Source organism: Panthera onca, chromosome E2 (genome assembly GCF_046562875.1).
Source record: "Panthera onca isolate mPanOnc1 chromosome E2, mPanOnc1 haplotype 2, whole genome shotgun sequence".
Classification (NCBI taxonomy): domain Eukaryota; kingdom Metazoa; phylum Chordata; class Mammalia; order Carnivora; family Felidae; genus Panthera; species Panthera onca.
The window spans coordinates 56,599,764-56,624,375 of NC_138353.1; the positions used below are offsets into that span (position 1 = coordinate 56,599,764).

Sequence of the window (24,612 nt, forward strand, 5' to 3'; positions counted from 1 at the left end):
CAAAACCCTCAAAAAATACTAACATTTTTTAATTCTTTGAAGGTTTCCCATTATCCAGAATCCAAACCCCTTACGACAGTGGTTCAGGGTCTTTATAATCTATCTAAACTCATTTCCTTTCAGTGTCCCCTGGAGAAGGTATGTTCGGACCACAACCATCCACCTTCTGACACCTAAACACTCATTCGCTCAGCAGCTGTCTATTGAGTATTGTGTATGTGCTGAGCAATGTTTTCAGAGCTGTTGTCATGACAGCAGACAGATGTCCTTGCTTTTGTGGAGCTTATGCTCTAGTTGTGGTAGGGTCCCCTCCTTATGGGGAGGGGAAAAAAAAAACTCAAGGCAACCTGGCTACACGCATACATGACAATATCCCTCACGACATTGTAACATGAGACCATTTAATCAGACTGCATGTTTGTGCGTTACCATATAGGAGAGACAAAGAAATAGAAAATGTATAAAAAATATAGGATGTGGTATCTGGGGCTCAGTTCTTCGGGTACAAACCCAACTGAGCCATGCCGGCACGAATAAAGTTGCTTCCTGGAAAGAAAAGCCTCAGTGTCACGACTCTCTGTGCAAGGATCCTGCTACATAGTAAATCTCTCTGTTCCATGTGTTAATTCATTTTGTTCTCTCTTCCTGACCTGTCTGCCCTCTCAATCTCTGACAGCACCCCACCCTTTCCTCCGGCCTTGGTTCAGATGCTACATCTTCTGTGAGGTCCCCAGGGTTACCCTCCATCAAAGGTAATGGCTGTTGCCTCCAGGCGTCCATGGGTCCTACCTGTATCTCCATGGTAGGGATTCTCCCACCGGCTCTGCACAGGGACGCACCCAGGGTATAAAAGAAACACAACCGGACTTGGACAGCCATGAACTCTGCCTCTGTGAGAACCCGGCAGATACGAGCTCTCTCCTCACAGGCTTGTCGTGAGGCACAAAGGTGGTGCACGCACCAAATATTCAGCACAGAGTTGGTCAGCCGTCATTTTCTAAATGAACAAGTCTAACTGTAATGATGTTTTGGGGGTCGTATTAAGAATTTCCCAGGAGCACCTGGGTGGCTCAGTCGGTTAAGCGTCTGACTTCGGCTCAGGTCATGATCTCACGGTCCATGGGTTCGGGCCCCCCATCGAGCTCTGCTGACAGCTCAGAGCCTGGAGCCTGCTTTGGATTCTGTGTCTCCCTCTGTCTCTGCCCCTCCCGCACTCATGCTCTGTTTCTCTCTGTCTCAGAAATAAATAAACATTAAAAAATTTTTAAAAAAAAACACACAAAACCAGAATTACCTGGCACCTGGGGTGCCTGGGTGTCTCAGTCAGTTAAGCCGTGGACACTTGATTTCGGCTCAAGTCATGATCCCACGTGTTTGTGAGATCCAGCCCCCTGGGCTGGGCTCTATGCTGACAGCGCGGAGACTGCTTGGGATTCTCTTTCCCTCTCCCTCTGCACCACCCCCCACCCCTGCTTGTGTGCTCACTCTCACTCTCTTTCTCTCTTTCTCTCTTTCTCTCTCCCTCTCTCCCTCTCTCCCTCTCTCCCTCTCTCTCTCTCTCCCTCTCTCCCAGGTACCTAGCATGAGAGCTTGTGCCCAGTACTCGGTGAACATTTCCTGAATCTGTGCTGAGTGTAATATGATGTTGTTTGGGATTTTCTTCCAGGTATTCCATTTACAAGGACCCAGCCGGCTGGCTGAATATCAACCCCATCAATGGGACCGTTGACACCACGGCCGTGCTGGACCGTGAGTCGCCATTCGTCCACAACAGCGTGTATGCCGCCCTCTTCCTGGCAATCGACAGTGGTGAGTAGTTTTTAAAGGGCCACCAAGTGTATACGTCTCAGCGGTAAGTGTGTTTTCGCGTGTTACGTTTCCTCTGATAACACCTGGAGGTGTTCTTGGGAAGAATACAAATGTGAGGGGGCGGGGGCAGGGAAAGCAAACGCATAAACGCACGGTGAGTCAGTTATACGCCGGGTTCTCCAATCTTTGTCCAGTTAGAGGTCAGAGTGGTGAGCTCACTGTGCTTCGTCCGGGGTAGGCGCCAGGGCCAGGAAGGCACGCTGACGTCCTTTGTCTTGGCATCATGCTGTCCCAGAGGGCCTCGCCAAACCTGGCGACTGAACTGCCCCCGCAGCTTTTATCCTGTTATCACAGGAGACCATGGAAAGACATCAGGTGCACTCAGCGAGGAGCTTCATGATCGCAGAACAATTGCTGTTCATTCAGAAGCTAATGATGCAACATCCAGGTGCCAGACTCCCTTCTGGATGCTGGGGATACAGCAGCGAACACACAAAACCCACTCTCCTTGTGCCGCTGATACGCTCACAGAGAAAGGAAGAAAATTGAGTAACATACGTAGTACACTTTGGGGGTTGGGGGGATGAGGACGTACTATTTATGTATGAAACAAGGAAACACAGAACAGATGGTGGATGACAGGGTCCTGAAGTTCTCAAGAGGCAGCCCTCGGGGGCCCCCCGGAGCAGTGACATTGGAGTAGAAACATGAAGACAGTGGAGAAGGGAGCCCTGAAGTTCTCTAAGGGAGGAGCCAGAGGGCCAAGAGGGTCGGACCAGAGAGAGTGGGCGGGACGGGAAGGGGGTCGCCCTACACCACCCTCCGATTTCACTGTGTGTGAAATGGGACGCTGTTGCCAAGGGCCAGGTAGGGTTCAGTGTGACAGGATCGTGCTGCCCTGTTGAGAGCAGACGTGGGGGACAAGGACACAAGTACAGAGACCTCTCAGGAGACTGGTGACCATGTAGGCATGACGGGCGCTTGGACCCGGAATGGGAGAGGAGAAGAGAAGAGGTCAGATTCTGGAGATAGTCTCTGTGTTTCAGACCCAAAGCTAACAGCAGCTGCCACTGGCTGAGATGGGGGGGTTCAGAGCCGGTTTGGAGGTTAAGCTGGTGAAGATGAGATGTCTATCGTTATCGATCACCTGAGAAGGTTTGCTCTCCCTCTTATTCTCAAAAGCCCGCGGTTCGTGGCCCAAGCTTCAGTTTAGAGTCCCGTATATCAAAATGAGTATTCACAGGGCCTTTTACGTGCCCTTCGTTACACTCGATAACAGGTGAACTAAGAACTCTCAGACTCCGTCTCCGTGTGCTAGGTACTGACGTGCAAGCCGCCTACGGGATCAGGTGTCTGAGAAGGGCACGGTCAGTGTGGTGTATGATAGGCAGACAGGGCTTCATGGTGAAGCCAGCCTTTGAGTTTGGCTTTGGAGGGCAGGTAGGATTTGCATCCACGGCAGGGTAGGAGGTAAAGGTGCCCGAGAACACAGAGCAGAGGAACCAAGACTAGGAGGGAGTGTGGTGCGGGCGGTAAGAAAGGGAGAGAGAAGCGGTACATCCCCTGTGAGTGAGCAAGTGGAAACCTGTTTGGATGGAAGCCAGTCATATCTTCAAAGCGTCTCAACATCCAGATGAGTCATTTCACAGAGGCGGCAGCCAAAAGACCCCATAGGTTCTTGAGGAGGAAATGGCATGATGACGTAGCACGCAGACATTCGTCCACAGACGCCGGGCTTGGTCCGGGGGACCCAGAGTTGAATAATGCCTGGGCCTTGTGTTCCATGAGCTAATGAGTGATTTGGGGAGATAGGCCAATAAGAAGAAGACCACAGTGCAATGTCACAACTGTTCTGATGGAACTAAGCCCAGAGGGGGCCCTTGTCCAGCCTTCGTGCTGGTCACAGGGAGCTTCTTGGTCAAGGGGATCCCTACGGAGTGATGAAGGAGGAGTTGAGGAAAAGCAACACAGTTCTGTAATCCCATTCCCATTTTTTATTTTTTTATTTTTTAAAATTTACATCCAAATTAGCATCTAGGGCAACAGTGATTTCAGGAGTAGATTCCTTAAGCCCCTTCCCCATTTAGCCCATCCCCCCTCCCACCACACCTCCCGTAGCCCTCAGTTTGTTCTCCATATTTATGAGTCTCTTCTGTTTTGTCCCCTTCCCTGTTTTGTTTATTATTTTTGTTTCCCTTCACTTATGTTCATCTGTTTTGTCTCTTAAAGTTCTCATATGAGTGAAGTCTGACTGACTTCTTCGCTTAGCATAATCCCCTCCAGTTCCATCCATATAGTTGCAAATGGCAAGATTTCATTCTTTTTCATTGCCAAGTAATACTCCATTGCATATATATATACACCACATTTTCTTTTTTTTTTTTTCCTCATTTATTTTTTTTTTATTTTTTAATATATGAAATTTACTGTCAAATTGGTTTCCATACAACACCCAGAATACCACATTTTCTTTATCCATTCACCCATCAGTGGACATTTGGGCTCTTTCCATGCTTCGGCTATTGTCGATAGTGCTGCTGTAAACATGGGGGTGCATGTGTCCCTTCAAAACAGCACAGCTGTATCCGGTAGATAAATGCCTAGTAGTGCAATTGCTGGGTTGTAAGGTAGTTGTATTTTTAACTTTTTGAGGAGCCTCCATACTGTTTTCCAGAGTGGCTGCACCAGTTTGCATTCCCACCAACAGTACAAGAGGGTTCCTTTCTCTCCACATTCGAGCCAACATTTACGGTTTCTTGTGTTCTTGATTTTACCCATTCTGACAGGTGCAAGGTGACATCTCGTTGTGGTTTTGATTTGCATTTCCCTGACAATAAGTGACGCTGAACATCTTTTCACGTATCTGTTGGCCATCTGTATATCTTCCTTGGGGAAATGTCTGTTCACGTCTGCTACCCGCTTTTTAATTGGATTATTTATTTTGGGGGGTGTTGAGTTATATCAGTTATTTATATATTTGGGTACTCACGCTTTACTGGGTATGTCCTTTGCAAATATCTTCTCCCAGTCAGCATGCAGCCTTTTCATTTTGTTGATTGGAAAAGGTAACACATTCCAGTAGAAGCCTGAAAGAATACGAATATGTGAGACACTGAAAAGGCTAGATTGGCAGGTTCCATATATGCGAAGCTAGGAGCAGAGAAATGGCCAGGCACCCACTGCTCTAAGGTTGGTACCAGCTCTTTTGTCGAATGTTTGGCTGCTACCACAGTGCCTGGTTTAGAGCAGGCACTCACATATCTGTGGACTGGATCCTGAAACAGATCCTGAAATGCTCTATATGCTATGCCAAGGTGTTTGATTTGATTACGTTGCTTCCTTGCCTCCAGAATAACCCTTGTGCATTAGAAAGATAACCCCTATGGCTGTATAGAAACTGCCTCCAATGATGAGGGGGGAGGCAAGGAGGCCTCCTAAAGCTGTGGCAGAAATCAGGGTAAGAGCGTGGGCCAATGCCCAAGCAGCGAGGTCGGTTTAGATGGAGTGGGCCTAGAGTCAGGAAAAATGTTGACAGCCATTGCCACTTTCTTAGTTGCAGGCATCAGGGTGTGCCTGGTGACAATAGAAATGGACCAGAAAGGGTGAGTCTAGAAAATACCTAGAGGGAAACAAATACATACTTAACATAAAATACTGAAAGGTGATATCAGATTTCTAGTCCAGAAACCAGGAATGAGTATTCCATTGAAATGGAACAGGTTTCAAAGGGTTCTTCCCAGGTTGTCTTTATTGGGGGAGGGGGGGTAGGATGTGGAGGTGATGTCGCATGAGAAGCTGGGAAATTGGGATGGGAAGAGAGGTGAGGAGGTTTTTCTTAGAGAGCCACCCACGCAAAAGAGATGGGAGCCATCAGAACAGGTGAGTTTTGTAGAAGGAACAGGTCTAGACGGGAGTGTTAAGGGCATCAACAGTGGGTGACAAGAAGCCAAGAAAGTTTAAAATGCTGTTTGAATAAAAAGTATCAATTATAGATCCTCTAAAGTAATGATTTCAGAGTTCTGTGCTACCACAAGTATCTGTACTTGTAGAGAAAATTCTCAGCTAAGAACAGCATGAAGAAAGGTTGAAATACAGCAAATAGAGTTGCCATTGCCTTGAAATATTTTACACAGTTATTCATCAAAAAAAGAAAACTAGAAGTGAAGTACACTTTAATTTTTTCCAGAAAAATTAGGTGTAACTAGGAAAGCTGCCTATAGACTCTGCAACTCAGGTTCTATTTCCATAAATAAGGAAGATAATTCCTACTTAGAAGATTGTTGTGAGATTATTGGGATGCCTGGGTGGCTCAGTCGGTTAGTTGTCCAACTTTGGCTCAGGTCATGATCTCGTGATTCATGGGTTTGAGCCCCATGTCAGGCTCTATGCTGACATCTCAGAGCCTAGAACCTGCTTTAGATTCTGTGTCTCCCTCTCTCTCTCTTCCCCTCCCCTGCTCACGCTCTCTCTCTCTCAAAATAAACATCAAAAAAAATTTTTTTAAAGAGGGTTGTTGTGAGAAGTGAGAAAGTGGGGGCGTCTGGGTAGTTAAGTGTCCAACTCTTGATTTTGGCTCAGGTCGTGATCTCGTGGTTTGTGAGTTCAAGCCCCGCACTGGGCTCTGTGCTGACAGTGTGGAACCTGCTTGGGATTCTCTCTTTCTCTTTCTCTTTCTCTCTCTCTTTCTCTCTGCTCTTCCCCCACTCACACATGCACATGTGCTCTCTCTCTCTCAAAATAAAAAAAATAAAAAGAAATGAGAGAGCAATGTGCTGTGCCCTCTACACTCACCATCAAAAGCCATATGAAATGTTCATTACATGTTAATCTCACCCCAGTGGAGGTTATAGAAAGGAAAGAATGGAGCCAAGAATGGTCCTCAAGAAAAATACGGTGTGAAATCTACTTCTTGTCTAACTCTTTTCATACTAATATCAAACAAGTATTTTCAAAATCCGGTGTCACAGATGTTTCCAAAAGGACGAAATATCCCTGAAGATGTAACGATAAATAGAAAACAGGTTGGCATTAATACACAGAATTGTCATTAGAGATGATAATCTCAAACAAGGCCCAAAAGACTTAGAGCAAAAAGAACATAAATTTAAAAAGAACTCATAAATCAAAGGAACTTTGGTGTAAAGTCTCCTTTTTGTCGCTCACCGAAAACTTACCTCTAGGTATTATGTTTAACCAGGAAACAGTAACATTTACCTATTAAATCAAAGTTAAGAGTTTAATTGATGTCTCCATTTTACACAAAGTAAGCATTTGATTTTATTTAACTTACAGACATTCAATGTATCTGATGGAATGAAAGAACAAAGATTTTCTTTTGTCATGTAACCTAGGAAAGCTAAAGCAAAATAAAATTATTTTCTCTAAACAAGGAGTCCCTCAGGAATTTATATCCAAACATGTTGATAAAAGGTATGTCTGTAGGGCCTTCCAGGTAGCATGTAATAGTGCAAAACCCAGGAAAATCAGGATAGATTACAACTTCAGACTTTAGTCCCTCCCCAAAAGTCTTCATCTTTTTTTTAATGTTTACTTTTGAGAGAGACGGAGAGAGGGAAGGAGCGAGCTAGCTCAAAGGAGGGGCAGAGAGAGGGAGACACAGAATCCAAAGGAGGATCCAGGCTCTGAGCTGTCAGCACAGAGCCCAACACAGGGCTCGAACTCATGAACGGTGAGATCATGACCTGAGTCAAAGTCAGATGCTAAACCAACTGAGCCACCCCAAAAGATACTTAATGGTAGAGGCGTCAGAGAGCTGCAGAAACCATGAAGCCTCAAACAGTGAAAATACCAAAGAGGGAAGAACATTCTTTAAAAAGTGTAAGGTAGCCAGCCATTTCTTCTCTCTGAGGGTCTTTTCTGATTCTGGGTGAGGGTCGGGCTTGACCCAGACAGAGGGCCCAAGATGAAGGGAAATAAACCAGAAATGCTCATAACAGTCACATAGAGCCTATGTGACAAAGTGAAAACCTGAGGGTGCTTAAACACATGGCTGCTTTTCCCCCACGGACAAATGCCCTGTAAAGGACAGGGTGAAATCTCCTGGGGTCTCACTGAAAGAAAGACCTCACAGAGGAAGCAAACCCACGTTAAAACCTGGCAAATGTCTTAAGGAGAGAATGGCTGTATGTTTAAAGATATAAAGCATTGGAGTACGGGATGGCTGGTGCTATAGACTGAATGTTTGTGTACCCCCAGTATTCATATGTTGAAACCTAATCTCTCGTGTGATGGCATCTAGAGGTTGGGCCTTTGGAAGGTGCCCAGGTCATGCAAATGGAAGCAGATAAATGGGATTAATACTCTTCTAAAAGAGACCCCAGAGAGCTCCTTTGCCCCCACCCCTGCCATGTGAGGACACAGCAGAAAGACTCTGTATCGAAAACTAAAATTCACTACTAAGAGAATTTTTAACTCTATTAAATAGAGAGACATACCATGTTCATGGATTAGAAGGTCAATGTTATTGAAATGTAAATTCTCTCCAAACTGACCTAAAGGATTCAACATGATACCAAGCAGAATCCTAGGTCTTTGTTTTGAGGTGAAGGAGAAGAAATGGATTATAAAATTCATATGGAAATATAAGGGGTTAAAATTAGCCAAGGCAACCTTGAAGAATAAGTTGGCAGACTTATGCTCTTCTATATTCAGACCTATTAGAAAACAATAGTAGTTACAATTGTGGTGGTTGCACACAGACAGAAAAAAAGACTGATGAAGTAGAATAGAGAGTTTAGAGTTTAATAGCAGATACACACACAGTCCCTGTTTGTGACAAGGACGTGGTGGTTGGAGACAAGAAAGCATGGTCTCTGCAATAAAAATGCTGGGTTAATTGAATACACATATGAAAAACAAAAGTATATCCTGACTCTTCTCTTAGACAATATACAGTAATGAGTTCTAAATATATTACAGGCCAAAATATGAAAGATAAAATAATACATCTTTTAGAGAAAAACATGCTGGTGTCTTTGACATAGGCCTTTGCCTATTTTTTCAAGTGGGACACAAAAGTATTCACCACCAAAAGGAAAACATGGCAGGTGATGTTAAAATTCACATGTTCAGTTCATCAAAGGATATCATTAAGAAAGGAAAAAGGTGGGGCCCCTGGGTGGCTCAGTCGGTTAAGCATCCAACTCTTGATTTCGGCTCAGGTCATGATCTCATGGTTTGTGAGTTCAAGCCCCGCATCGGGCTCTGTGCTAACAGTGCGGAGCCTGCTTAGGATTCTCTCTCTCTGCCCTTCCCCAGCTCACACTCTCACTCTATCTCAAAATAAATAAGTAGGGGCGCCTGGGTGGCTCAGTCGGTTAAGCGTCAGACTTCAGCTCAGGTCACGATCTCGTGGTCTGTGAGTTCGAGCCCCACGTCGGGCTCTGGGCTGATGGCTCAGAGCCTGGAGCCTGCTTCCGATTCTGTTTCTCCCTTTCTCTCTCTGCCCCTCCCCTGTTCATGCTCTGTCTCTCTCTGTCTCAAAAATAAATAAACGTTAAAAAAAATTCAAAATAAATAAGTAAACTTAAAAAAAAAAAAAAACTCTGGCAAAAAAAAAGAAAAAAGAAAGGAAACAGGTAACCCCCAGAGAAGATATTTACAATACAAAGAAATCCTATAATCTGTAAGCAAAAGACACAGCCCAACACAGGATAGGGAAGGAACTTGAGTGGGTACTTCACAACAGAGGATATATAAATGCCAATAAACATGGAAGAGGTAAACAACTCCGTGACTCAAAGAAATAAAAATTAAATTATGCAGAAAGAAATTAAAATACAAATCAGTCAAAGACATACGATGAAATGCAATACTGTGACCCACCTACCAAAGAGCTGAACTGGTCGCATGGAACCTACCGAGTGTTGGCAAGGATGTGAAATCATCAGGAGCCTCACATCCAGCTGGTGGAAAGCCAACCTGGTACAAACACTTTGGACACGGAAAGTATCAGCTAAGGGTGACCAATGTACACCCTATGATCGAGGAATGACACACCTAGCTGTATATCCAACAGAAATGTGGATAGTTCACCAAAATGCATGTGCCAGAATGTTAATAACAGCGCTATCCATAATAGCCCCCAAACTGGAAACTACTCAAATGCCCGATAAGAATGCAATAAGTAAAGTGGGGTCATTTACACAATTGAGACTGTACAACATTGAGAAGGAACGATCTGCAACTATTCACAGCAACACGGACGAATCTCACAAACGTAAGATTGAACCAAACAAAGCCAGATAGGAAGACCACATCCTGAATGGTTCCATGCATATAAAGCTCAAACCCAAGCAGAGCCAATCATCACTGCTAGATTACCTGCTGGATGTCTTTCTTGACCCTGTAATATTGGACGACGTGGGTGCGTTCAGATTGTGAAAACCCTTTAAGCTGTGTATTTATAGAAATACGAGTGTTCCTAATATTTCAATTAAAACTTAACGCCAAAAAAAAAAAAAATGCATGACTACACAGAGAGTGTGTACCTGGTCTGCAGCACCTTCCCCCGGAGAGCTGTAACCATTCATGTATTCTCGAAGTACCTGTTTCCCCTAAAGGTAGGCTCTCAGCACCCTACGGTTCTATAGAAGGACAGTCTCAGCTGCTGATGGGCTGATACTCCAGGAAAGGTGAGTGGCAGGATGTCAGAGGGAACAGAGCAAAGCTCACATTCTCAGGTCCGCACAGTACTTCGCAACCTTAACTTACTACACACAGCTCTGCTGACGCAGTTGACAATGACAAGGCAGCACCACAAGAGAATTTTCTTTTAGGTACCTCTTAGAGACTAGAGACTATGAGATCAGGATGGGGGAATTTAAAAATACACTCAGAAGCAGAGCTGGAGACTTGTTCTGTGGTTAACATTGATGAAAAGCTCTTTGGACCTTTGCATGGGGCTCCAAAGCCAGTCTAGATGGATTCTGGAATCATGCTTCACAGTGATATTGACCCCGCCCATGGGGAGGAAAGGCACTCTAGTCCCTCCCCATGGATAAAGGTTAGGTTGTAACCCACAGAGCAGTCAAGGATATACAAGGCACTTTTCATAAACTGTTATCAATTTTAATGAGTTGCAAATTACCTAACAACACGGTTCCTAAATTATAAGTGAAATGCTTCTGTTTTGCTAAAGCAGAAGCAGCTGCAGTTAAGTGATTGGAAGAATAAAGCCCTTAATCCTACAGATTAATAAGGCATGACCTTTCACGTTGGCAAGCATTTTATCTTTGGAGATGAATATCATCATTTACCTTATGTGGTCCAGATTTTCTGAAAAGGTTAAGGTCGTGCCTTCAGAGTACGCGAACCCTTCTGTTAAAGACTTCAACGAACACAAAATTGCTGGCCTGCCAAAATTGCTGGGGGCGGATAACAACTGTTAAGGAAAACACCAAGGTGGAGAGAGAACATTCTGGAACGCAGTAAGATGGAATCCCTTTGGAGGATGTGCTGACAATGGAGCAAACGGGCAGCAATTAGCACCGGGTAAATCCCTGTGTGATTGTCACTCCTGCTCAGGTAATCACCAGAAAGGTCAAATGTTAGTCTCACTGTCTTATGTGGGCTGAAAACTGTCACAGGCAATTTCTCCTAAGAGCTCTGGAATCCCACAGGGGATGGTCATGGGCAGGCACGGCCTAGCCGGCTGCTGATTTCCAGCTTACGGCCTTTTGCTCCAAATTCTGCTGGGTTGACCCTCCTGCCTCCCTCTTACCTATAACCTCATCTTTATTCCTGAAATTGTACAGGGCTCAGCGTTCCTTGATGGTTACTGAATGGCTCTTCTGCCCTCCGAGAAGATCTAAATTGTGACGCCACACACCAAAGGCAAATATTTTGCTTCAGTAAAGTCCAAGTGGCCTTGCCCCCAGCACCCACACTATGGAGAGAGTTTAAAGAAAACAAAGGGGACGGTGGGGGCGGGGAGGGGGGGGAGATCAGTTCAGGTTCTTCCTCGAGCTCAGCGCATACGAGACAGTTCGAGCCAGGAAGCCCATACTATCTCTAGCATCTAGATTAAGTCTTTCTATGATTATCAGAGTGTCCCGTTCCCCATCTATTTTCATTCTGAAGAACAGGGGAATGGTAGTGTAAAAACAAGCCGAATTATCATTAAATTCGGCCGCATGTTCTCATGACTTAGCGACGCATAGAAAGCGTATTGGAGTCTGCTGGTGAAAAATGCGATGTGGGTTCCCAAGAAGACACAGATATAGAAGCAGGCAGGCCAGCTGTAAGATTAAAATGGAATACACTGAGATAATGATTTTTCATAGGCTAAGATCTATCATGTCTCGACCTGCCTTTTCCCTCATTCCCTGTATAATAGATGTGCTGATAATGCCAGTTGACTCAAAATTGAAATATTGTGCAAAGTACATTTAGATTGATTAAAAGAGAAAAAAATTGTCATCTGGCTCCATAGGGAAATAACTACCAAATAATACCAGCTTCCAACAGGGGGTGGGGAGACCTGAACTTCAGACAGATGCCTCGGAGTCGTGGTCTTTCTCTTTTTGTACGTCCACCAAGTTGTAGATTGCATGGGGGGTGCAGTAAGATCCTTTAGATTAATTCTGCTTAAAATATGCTAGTTTGGATAAAATCAAGCCATTAGTTATGATGGCAACCCAATTAAGCCAGTTTAACACCCCTTATCTCAGCTGTTATGGTAATTGAGGAAGAAAAATAAATTGAAGACCCAGCCATCATTCCTCGTTATTTCAAGTACCAGTAAAATATCAATCACGTTGAAAATACTAGCTACAATTTTGTCACTGACAAAATGGCCCGATAAAAAAGCCCGGAGATCTGGTAATAGAGAGACGGAGATCGTGGCCATTTATTGACAGCATGCGCGGTCTGTGGAGAGAGTGGCGGCCCAGTGCTCTGCGACACCTGGAAATAAGCCAGCCCCCCAACCTCGATGGACCACGATTGGTCTGAGACTTAGGCTCCCTCAGCCTCAGTTTCCCTGCCTGCTGGGTTGTTATAAGGACTAGAAATCATGAATGCAAAATTCCTGGCATCTAGTAAACACCTAGCAGATGTTTAAGTCAATGGACTTGGACCGAGTTACCGACTGATTTTCTAACCTTATCATTGCAGAATCACCCATGTCTGAGGCCAGCTAGGAAGTGCCACCTGACGACCACCCTGGTGGTGGTCTGAGCACTTTTCCAGGGAAGGGATGGGCCACAGAGTCCTCCACTCAGAGTAGCGCTCTAAATCAGAAAATTGGCCAAAACATGCCGCCTTCCACATGGGCATCGTACCTCTGCCTTATGGGGAAATTTAAGATTTAAGGGGAGATTCATCTACCCGACAGAAGGACATTTCCATGTTGAGCAGCCAAATCAACTGTCTTAAGCACAATGTTTTCACACATTCATTGGGGAAAAGAAACTGATTTGGGCATTAAAATACTGCCTGCGATGCCCATCTCTGCCAGCGCGGTTCATCCTGCAGAAGCGTCTCTTAGCTGGTTCTCCTCTGTATCCCCATTTCCCACTTTGGGGAATAGCAAAGCCGGCTGCACAGCCCCCACCCCCAGCTGGAACCCATCCCCCTGATGCCCCTCCGCCACCACCCCTAACCCCGCTCCTGGGTCCAGCCCGTGACCCCGCATCCCGACCGCGCTGGCGCCCAGCTGTCTTCCTGCGTCCTCGTGCCTCATTCAAGTCCCCTCCTCCCGTGCCTGCAGTATCGTCTGCCTTGATCAAAGACATTCTCCTGACTTCTTCCCACAAAACAGCCCCACGACTTCCTCCTTCCAGAACAACCGCTCCCTCTCCAAAAGCATTCTCAGTTCCTGCACGCACAAATGCTGTCTCTTCACAAAGCCTTCCGATCTGCCACCAGGTAGTAAGTTATTCCATGCCACAAGCTTCCACGACACCTTATCCTCATGTCCTTCCCCACTTTACCGTACTGTCCCGCATCGGTGTACGTATCCATTCCTGCACACCATTAGCCTCTCCAGAGCCGGCATCCAAGCTGTTGATTTCCACGCAGATCCGGCCAGGCACGCACGGGACAGAGTCCCCAGTAAATGGTTGCTGACTGAATGAATGAAAAGAGGCATTCCTGTTTCACCACAGCCTCCAAATCAACTCTTCCCCTTTTTTCCTTTCCTCTGAAGTTAGCAGAATGGAAACAAACAAACAAAAGACCAAAATGTTGAATTCTTTACGAACCACTCAGACTGCAGATTACTGTCTCCAACTCCAGGCATGTTTAAGGTTGAGTTATGTGAATAATTACCTCAGGTCCACGTGAAGCATTACACGTGGAAACCTGCCATTGTATTTTGCAAACCTATTTTCTGACCGGGTTTTGGGTTGGTTTGCTATTAAATTTTTCAGAGTGTAAAATGGAACTGGCAAGCTCTGCATTAACAGAGCAATTTTTTTAAATGCCTATGGATTTGAAAGCGACGAGATTCTTGGCTTATGGGGCACAGCCCAAAACAGATACGTAAATAGTGACACTGAGAAGCCACCGCAGATACAATATCAGCTGAAGAAAACAATACAAAGGATAATCTTATTTAGAGGAAGCGGGGTGCACTCTCACTTCTAAGCAAAGGCGAAGGTACAGTAGAGCCCTGTTCGTATGAAGAAATAGATGTGGCATTTCTTTGCTCATAGCTGCTTAGTGAGGGTTCAGCAGAAGCCCAGGAACACAGGGGGAACTTAGGCAGAGTAGATGGCCACTCGCACACCTCTTGCCCCTGCAAACAAGCCTCAGAAACCAGCTGGGGTGCCTTCCTTCTCTCAGGAGCCCACATCTGAACTTGGGCTCCTCTTACATTGACCCGTCTTCCTGATTTTCCTCCCAAAATTGGGTCCTCAAGCTTCTTGACGCATCATCTGAGGTCTCTCTCCTTGACCCTGGCGTGGACTTCCTACCCTGAGCCCCAGTTTCACAGAGCCCATCCAATGCACCCTTTATTTCTCCTCTAGCGGGGATGAGGAAGGACTAGACTCTAGACAAGGTCACTACTGCTCTCAGAATAGAAGCAAGATAGAGCTGGAAACCTATGGAAATGTAGCCATATATGCTACATGTACGCAAAGAGCAATTCATCATTAGCTCTTTCCGGTCAACCTAAGTTAACTCAAAAAATCTACTGAGTACCAGGCCGGAGAACAGTCCTGATGCTCAGAGCCCACGGGGCTCAGGAATAAGCTTCCTGCTTGTCTCCCCTGTCTCTCTCTCTCCCTGCATTTTATTCTTCACATAGGCAAACTCACTTTGCACACTATTCCCCATCGAAAATCACTTCCACTCATGAGTCCCAAGGTAGGGGCCATGCTGCATACCTCTAGACCCAGCTCAGGGACGACGTGAGACCAGGGACTAGAAAAACCTACCACCTCCCATGGGGCGCCTGGGTGGCTCAGTCGGTTAAGCGGCCGACTTCGGCTCAGGTCATGATCTCACGGTCCATGAGTTCAAGCCCCGCGTCGGGCTCTGTGCTGATAGCTCAGAGCCTGGAGCCTGTTTCAGATTCTGTGTCTCCCTCTCTCTGACCCTCCCCCATTCATGCTCTGTCTCTCTCTGTCTCAAAAATAAATAAACATAAAAAAAAATTTTTAAAGAAAAACCTACCACCTCCCTGTACTTTGCAGAGCTAGTTCTGAAAGTTCTTGTCCAGATCCCGGTGGTCTGTGTGTATGAAGCCAGCCCATCCCACTGTGGTGAGACCAGGGACCCTAGTCTTCCAAGGGGACGCTCTTGAGGACATACATTTGGAGCACTGCAGCAGGTGAAAAAAGTCCCTTCTATGCCCGTGTTCACAGCGGCATGATTCATATCAGACCAAGAGCGCCAACAACCCAAATGTCCATCAAAACACGGTCTGGCCTTGGAATGCAGTAGCATTCGGCCATAAAAAGGAAGTGATTCCTGCGACAACATGGATGAACTTCAAACCCATGATGCCAAGTGAAAGAGGCCAGACAGGGAAGGCCACTTACTCTACGATTCCATTTATAGAAACGTCCAGAAAACATGAATCTGTAGAGAAAGAAAGTAGATCAGTGGTTGCCTAGAGCTGGAAGTTAGGTATGAAGAGTTAAGTACAAGTGGGCCCCAGCTTCCTTTTTGGAGTGATGGAAGGTTCTAAAATTAGGTGGTAGGGGTAAGCCCAACCCTATAAATATACCGAATATCAATTCGTCATAAAAACAAACAAAGGAGTGAGAGAAAAGAAAGTAGAGTTGCCAAAATATTTTTAAACCTCTGTATAACTTTTGAATTTACGTTTCTGTTTCTGATTATTACAATGGACATAGTTACTATAAAGAAAAAATTTTAAAGTATTATTTTAATGTTAATTACCTGGAGCAAAAATCACTAAGTTTGGTATATTTCTTTCTAATCTCTTTCTAATTATAGATATTTTAATTAGGATTACACTATGTGGTTTTTTTTAATGCTTATTTATTTTTGAGAGAGAGGCAGAGAGAGAGGGAGACACAGAATTTGAAGCAGGCTCCAGGCTCTGAGCCGTCAGCACAGAGACCAATGTGGGGTTTGATCTCAGGAACCAAACTGTGAGATCATGACCTGAGCCAAAGTCAGACATGTAATCTACCGAGCCACCCAGGTGCCCCTACACTTTGTTTTTAGTTGTGTCTCTTACCAATAAGATATATAGATATGTAGATGATGTATAGATATGTAGCTATATAAATTATACACACACACACACACACACACACACACACACACACACATCTGGCGTCTAAATAATGGAATCTATCAGGAAAATCAGTATTTTTTGGCTAAAGTAGAAATCCTATTTGGTCAGGATTCTGAGTAAAGCAAAATAAAATACTCACGAACAGAGGTATCCCAGACCAGCTGCCTGAACTTACAGCTGTACTTACAAGGTCTGCAATACCTTCTGTGAATGTAGGTGCCTTTCTCTGGAAGCAGGACCATGGCCTTCACCAAACTCCCAAAGGAGGACCCACCTCCCATTCCATTTAAAATCTACTGCCAGGAATGGTCCATCTCTCAGGGGCCTTTCTATCTTCTAACCTATGAAGACGGGAGCCCCGGCAACCACAGGTGATCCCTCCAGAGGATGAATGTCCTCTGATCCTTAAAGCAGCTACCCTGAGAACATGGCCCATGGGCTCCTGGCGGAGGGGGGCTGCAAGAAGGAGGAATCATAGTTCTAGCTCCACATCCTGGGAGTTTTGCTCAAATGGAAGCTTTTTCCCTACTGAAATCGAAAATCCACAGGAGAGGATTTCTCAACCATGCTTTGGTGCTGACATTTGGTCCTGCTGAGTAGGCCGCTGGGGACTGACGATGGCCAGTAGAAAGGGATGAGAAGGGGAGAGGGATTTTTGCCGAAACCCAGAAGCTCCCAAATTTGCGGGGCCCCTGGAGCTATCTCCTAATGCCTTCTCATCCATTCTACCAAATGATGGCACTTCATCATGATATATTCAGAGTGGAATATATTCATGATATATTCAGAGTGGAAAAAATATAATGGATTCCTCTGAGATGTTCACTTATTCAATAAAAAAAAAAGAAAAAGAATTTTCCAATTAAGAAATTCTACCAAAGACAAGCTGACAGTGGAAAGCCAAGCTCAAAGTAATTACACATTTCTTTTTTTTTTTTTTAACGTTTATTTATTTTTGAGACAGAGAGAGACAGAGCATGAACAGGGGAGGGGCAGAGACAGAGGGAGACACAGAATCTGAAACAGGCTCCAGGCTCTGAGCTGTCAGCACAGAGCCCGACGCGGGGCTCGACCTCACAGACCGCGAGGTCATGACCTGAGCCGAAGTTGAACTTAACCAACCGAGCCACCCAGACGCACCATTTCTTTTGAGTTCTCGATCCAAACAAAGTTGATGGTGTGCCACCATGAGAAGTTGCCATCCTTCTGCTGGTGAATGACGTTTGTGTTTCGACGTTAGCAGCTATTTATTGGAACGCTTATTCTAAAACTCTCCCTGGGTGTCGATATATTTACATTTCCACCAGCCCCGCTGAAAAGTCTCTATTGTCACTTCTTGACTCACTGCCCGGCTTCCTTCCAGCTGGTTCTTCCATAGTGGAAGGCTCCCAGAGAGAAGTCATCAGTCCCCTTCTCCTTGCAAAATCCCGTGGCTTCTCTCTACCCCTTATCCTCTGGGGCGTCACGACACATTTCACTGCCGTCCGTTGCCTCCTCTTCCAATTTACGTCCCCTCTGTCTTTTGCAAGCCACCAGCCGCTCGTTAAACTCCGGGGTTTCCTCAACCTTCACCCCTTGGCCATTCTGCCCTGTCACGTCGCGTTGCCTGATGGGCTAGGACTACTTCAAAGCCTCTCTGCTGACAAGTCCTCCATCGCTACCCAGCTCTGGCGTGTCTCCTAAGCTCTGTGCGCCTTTACACGGGTGCACTGAATTTGAGGGGCTGTTCGCCCAATCAGAGCTGAACTCACGTCTCTGCGCTCCCCACTACCTTCCACTTTTCTGCGAGCAGCCTCATCTGAGTGCATGATTACCAAGACAAGACGTCTCTTTCTTTCTTCCTTTTTCAATGCTTACTTATTTACTTCTGGGAGAGAGCATGAGTGGGGGGCCGCAGAGAGAGAGGGAGAGGGAGCATCCCAAGCAGGCTCCACGCTGTCGGCACAGCACCCAATGCGAGGCTCAAACTCAACAAACCGTGAGATCGTGACCTGAGCTGAAATCGCGAGTTGGACGCTTAGCCGACTGAGCCACCCAGGCGCCCAAAAAGACGTTTCTTTCTTATTCCAACTTGCCCACATCGTGACATCATGACCACCTATCGCCGGTCTCGCTGCCTCCAACGTCCAACATCTCCTGCCAGTATCACGTGTGTTTCCATAAATCAGAGCAGATGTTCTGCCGTCTCTCTGAAAAACCTCCGGTGACTTCATGTGGTCCGCGGAATCAGTACAAGCAACTCGTCATGAAAGTCAAAGCCCCCTGTCCTGCCAGACACCCCCAGCCTCATCTCCTTGCCGTCTTGCCATGTGCTCTGCACTAGGGTGCGGCCCGTGATGGCACCGGATGACCTTGCGTGTATCCACACGGACCAGCAGGCTTGTAGGAGCTGCTATGTCTCACCTGCCTCCCTGGGTCCCCTGGGAGGCTGTCACCAGACAGCTTGCCATCTCCTTCTGGGTTGATGAGGGATTAGGCTTCCTGCCTGCCCTTGTTAGGGCACAGCTGCAGGCTACAAACTGCTGGGAAGCAGCTTGCAGGTGGCTCCAGGTCGTAGTCACCTGGTCCCTTTGGCTTAACGACACCTGCACAAGGGCCACCTCTGCCTGCTCGCCCTTTTACTGTCTAGCTGATGGCGGAATAACCTGCCTGATTCTAAAAAGGTCTCATCGTTTCCTTACCCGTGGAATCTGTCGGACCGTGCCTTGCCTTGCACGTGATACCTGTACCCTGAGCTCAAATATTCACCACCCTTCGAACCCCCACATGATTCATAACTCGACTTTAATCTTACTGTGCATTTCAAGAAATAAACACAGTAGGAAGTAAAATAAAACTGGGCTTTTTAAGTACAACTGAGGATAGGAAACATTAAACCGAGCCCGACAATTAGGTTAGTAATAGTGCATAAAATTCGAGTACCACATTTGACGGGGGCGCCAACTCCTTTTTGGAATAGGGCAAATCCAAACGCTTACGATGTGTGGCCTGCCAATTTGGATCTAACCCTTCTCACAGAAATTAGGAACTATTAACGAATGGTTTGTCCCAAGACAAAATCTCTAATGCGTAGCTGATTAAAAATAAATTTAGAAAAAAGGAAGTAAAGTCACTCTGAGTCTTACTGAAATGAAACATTCTTTTCTTTGAGTGAAAGACACTATCACCTGGGTGATTAGAATGGCTTTTTAAAAATAGTGTTCCCTACAGTAAAAAACGTGGAAGTCGCGGAAAAATTGAAAATGCAAGGCCTTAAAAATAAGACCCAAAGATTATATTACGGTCGCTTCATCTGTCCCAGTAGCCAGCTAGTGACTTTGTTTCTCGTCACTAACCTGACTTTCTAAATCTGTCCTACGCTGGCAGGCCAGCCAGGCCAGCCCCCCAGACCCATTTCACCCACAGAGGAAAACCCCGGATTAGCTCCTTCTCTCTCCAGTCAACTGGCCAGTCAAGGCAGAACTATGCCATACGTGCAAAACACAGCCTCCTCTCATGGGACCTCCGTCCTCCCCTGTCCCAACAGCACATGTGAATACTCGGGTATTTAGATAAAGCTTTCATTTGGTAAGTGACGACAGGTCCCATTTGCTATCTCCGTTCTTTGCCTCTAATTTGTTATTATGGCTAGTGTGCTAAAGAATTGATGTATTTTTATTTTTTTTTAATGTTTATTTCTTTTGAAAGAGAGAGAATGTGAATGGGTTAGGGGCAGAGAGAGAGGGAGACACAGAATCCGAAGCAGGCTCCAGGCTCCAAGCCGTCAGCACAGAGCCCGACGCGGGGCTCGAACTCCGGAATGGTGAGATCATGACCATGATGGCTCGACCAACTGAGCCACCCAGGCGCCCCCTGTGCTAAAGAATTTAAATCAGAGGTTTTATATATGAGAAAAGGCTTTTAACCACTCGACTTTATACAAATGCATAAGGTATTGTCTTCAGTCCTGTTCGAAACCTGTTAGCAGGTGGCCAGCACACTGGAGGAAAGCAGGTGACAGAGGTCTCTTGCAGCTAACACCTTCGCTCTCTGCCCCATAGGCAACCCTCCCGCTACAGGCACCGGGACTTTGCTGATCACTCTGGAGGATGTCAACGACAACGCCCCCTTCATCTACCCCACGGTGGCTGAAGTCTGTGATGACGCCAAAAACCTCAGCGTAGTCATTTTGGGAGCATCAGATAAGGACCTTCACCCAAATACAGACCCTTTCAAATTTGAGATCCACAAACAAGCCGTTCCTGACAAAGTCTGGAAGATCTCCAAGATCAACAGTAAGTCTAGTTACACATTCTGTAGCTGCTCCTTGGGCTTTGAAGCCTGGCTTCCCCAGCCTGCCTCCCTTCCCCAGGCTCTTGCTCCCTCCTACTCACTCCTGGTCTCCAGGGGTTGATTTCAAGTGATTCACACCCTGTCGGTGCTGACAGTTTCCCCACCAGCAGATGAACACAATCTGCACAAATACATATCGGTTTCTTAAAAATGCAAGCATCAGAGTTTTCTCTTCTGTTTCTTTTCTGATCTCTCCTGTACTCTCCACGGTGTATTGTATACCCTATACCGTACGCCCTATACCGTAAGTGATTTCCTCTCAGCTCATGATCTCACAGTCCGTGAGTTCGAGCCCCGTGTCAGGCTCTGTGCTGACAGCTCGGAGCCTGGAGCCTGCTTCGGATTCTGGGTCTCCCTCTCGGTCTGTCTGTCTGTCTGTCTCTCTCTCTGTCTCAAAATAATAAATAAACACTAAAAAAATGTAAAGAGTCTCAGCCTCTGACCCTCCATTGTCTGCTTTACACTGCAGACCTCCTCAAAATTACCTTCGTCTTTGCAACGACCGTGGCTTTCACGTTCCACCGCGATATCACCGCCCAGCCGTCCTGTCCCTCACTTATGACACATGCAAGCCCCGTCCCTTCTACCGGTCTTTCCGTGGGGGAAGGCAGGATTCCGAACTTGGCCCAACATGTCCCATCTGCCTTCCTAAGGCCGCAACACCAGGGTGCTGACCGAGGTACATTCCCTGTATCCACATCACCTCGCCCGCTTCCCTCCCCGGGGCAAATGTGAGCTCACTACCGAGTTCCCCTGGTTGTGCAATGAAGTAAAAAACCAGGATCCACGCATGTGACCCACACTCTGTCTCCAGTAGTGAACTTCTCCTGCAGCTGACCCAGCCAGGGTACCCTCCTCATCCACCAGCCGTAGGCTTCTCGAGAGGGATGGGGAATTACGCATTTCATTAACTTTTGGAAATGGACAGTTGCGCATAAAATTTTCTATTAAAACATCTCGGATGCATTGAATGGCCTTATCTCATATCTCATTTTATTAGTGCCTTCCTTTTGTTATTGATTCCATTTGCCTGTTTGTCTATTTTATTGCTTTTTTAAGGAATGAGTTCTGTTACACTGATTATTTTTAATTAAAACAACCTTTCTCTTGTTTGAGGGGCTGGTGCCTCCTTTGCTAGTTTTTGCGGCTGTAGCGGATTTAAATAACCATCACCAGCTCTTTCCAGAAAGTTCCAGCTGGAACTTCTTCGAGTGTCTCGTCCACTCGAGGGAGACGGGAGAATGTTCCGTTATCCTGCCTCCTCACTGGGGTGACTACGTACATCGGTTATTTCTGCTGCTTCTCCTTCTGGTCAGGATGACACTTCACCTGTTTCTGCTTCCATGTCATTGCTCAGTCTTCCTCATGGTTTTATTTAAGAGATGGAGACCTCTCAGTCCCTTCCCTTGTCCTAGTTTTTTTTTTTTAATACCTAACACTGTTCATGCCCAGAAAGAGGCAGTCAAAAAAAATTGTGTGTGTACATACATATAATATATATGTTACATATATATTATATATAACATACATATAATGTATATAACATACATATATGTTATATATTTAATACGTATGTTATATATATGTTACATATTTTTAAATATATGTTACATATAATATATATGTCATATATATGTTATATATAAATGTTATATATGTTATATATATAAATTTTATATATGTTATATATGCTACATATAATATATGTGTTATATATGTTATATTTTATATGTGTTATAATAATATATATTTTATATATATTTTATATATGTTACATATAATATATATGTTTTATATATATTATATATGTGTGTGTTATATATAATATATATGTGTGTGATATACATATATCCCCGGTCATCTGACTGACTTGAAAAGAGAATAGTCCGAGGCTAAAAACAGTGGCCATGTGGGGTGGCCATTTTTGCATGCCGCCCAAGGCCCGCCTCATAGCACATATTCCCACTAAACAAGGGCCTAAAGTTCAGTCCCTGTGCCAGGCTTATGCTGCGGGCTCCCACCCAAATCCAGAGCTATGGCTGAGGACTAATAAAGACGTAGACTATAGAACCCCAGGGCAACACATGTGGGTCCTGCCCACATTTAGAGTAAATGGATAGTTTGAGTTTGGGTAGTTTTGGGGTTTTTTTGTTTTGTTTTGGGGGGGTTTTTTGGTCTAAGAATTTGTTTTGATGATTTGAACTTGGATTCTTAAGTAAAAATGCTCTGAGCCGATTATTTCTTTTTTTTTTTTTTTGTCTTTTTTTCTTTGTTCCAGCTCTGTTAGAGTAGAGCTGACAAATAAAAATTGTATGTATTTAAGATGCAGGGTGTAATGATGTGAGAGTGGATTTTTACATCAGTTTGTTTAGATGTTGAATGTGATCTTTGCAAAGATGGCTTTATCGGTGTCGTAAATTTGCAGGGGGCACTTCCTGGTATGCAGTCAGCTCCACAAAATGGGTCCCTTTGAAACAGAGTATAATAGCACTGAGCCCCAGGACTTCTTGGCGGTGGAATGTTCTATGCGACGCTGCCCGACGCTGTGGCCACTCGCGACCTGTGGTTGCTGGACACTTGAGATGTGGCTGGCACACCTGAAAAACCAAATCTGGATTTTTATTTGCTATTAATGAATTTAAGTTTAAAAAAATTTTTTTAATGTTTATTCATTTTTGAGAGAGATGGAGAGACAGAACGTTAGTAGGGGAGGGACAGAGAGCGAAGGAGACACAGAATCCGAAGCAGGCCCCAGGCGCTGAGCTGTCAGCACAGAGCCCAATGCGGGGCTCGAACCCACGGACCGTGAGATCATGACCTCAGCTGAAGTTGGACGCTTAACCGACTGAGCCACCCAGGTGCCCAAATGAATTTAAGTTTAAACACTCCCAGGGTTATAAACCAACATGCAATGCCTGTTTGGTGTGGTTTTAGTCACCAAAACCTGACTCTTTTATTCGGGGAAGTCTAACCCTCTCTCACAAAGGTCCTCTGGTCCCCACAGATACGCACGCCCTGGTAAGCCTCCTCCAAAACCTGAACAAAGCCAACTACCACCTGCCCATCATGGTGACTGACTCAGGGAAACCGCCCATGACGAACGTCACAGACCTCAGGATACAAGTATGCTCCTGCAAGAACTCCAAAGTGGACTGCAACGCGGCGGGGGCCCTGCACTTCAGCGCGACCTCGGTCCTGCTCGCCTCTCTCTTCAGTTTGGCTTGTAAGTAGCCCGATTCCAGGGCGCACACAAGTACGAAAACGTAACTTCCCCAAAGCCACTGCTTCCCGTATATCTGTCAGCATGATTCATCCCAGAGGAAGCATTCGTTCTTGGTTTATGTCCATATAATAGAAAGTATTACATGTAAAAGTGTTCCAGCCACTCCAAGGAAATGTGCGAAGACGCTCAGTGTAACCCACAGACCGGGTGATGGGAAAAACTTCCTGCCAGTGCCACTGAACTTGGGCTGATAAGAATGCGCCGCATTAGGTCTTTGGTCCGGCAGGGCCTCATCCCTCTCTGCAGTGTGCCGAATTATCTTTTGCAAGGTTAAAGTAGGTATCGTGCCTTTTTAAGAGCAGTCATGAGAATTCATGGATGGAGCCTGGGCCGTAGGAAAGTAGAGAAATGCATATTGCACGCATATTTTCACTGACTGGTGGTAATCTCTGCACTGTAATGATGTATTATTTTAAACAAATGAATTGTTTGGCCAAGTAATATAAATGTG

General features: G+C 45.5%; 1 protein-coding gene across 3 annotated transcripts in view; it reads left to right on the forward strand.

Moving 5' to 3' along the window:
• CDH13 (cadherin 13) overlaps window positions 1-24,612 on the forward strand; it is a 1,089,618-nt gene that overhangs the window by 1,054,051 nt on the left and 10,955 nt on the right. For all 3 annotated transcript variants that reach the window (XM_078439088.2, XM_078439089.2, XM_078439090.2), the window contains 3 exons: window positions 1,667-1,809; window positions 20,587-20,820; window positions 23,883-24,101. In XM_078439088.2, coding sequence (XP_078295214.1) covers window positions 1,667-1,809; window positions 20,587-20,820; window positions 23,883-24,101 — 596 coding nt within the window. The remainder of the gene's footprint in view (window positions 1-1,666; window positions 1,810-20,586; window positions 20,821-23,882; window positions 24,102-24,612) is intronic.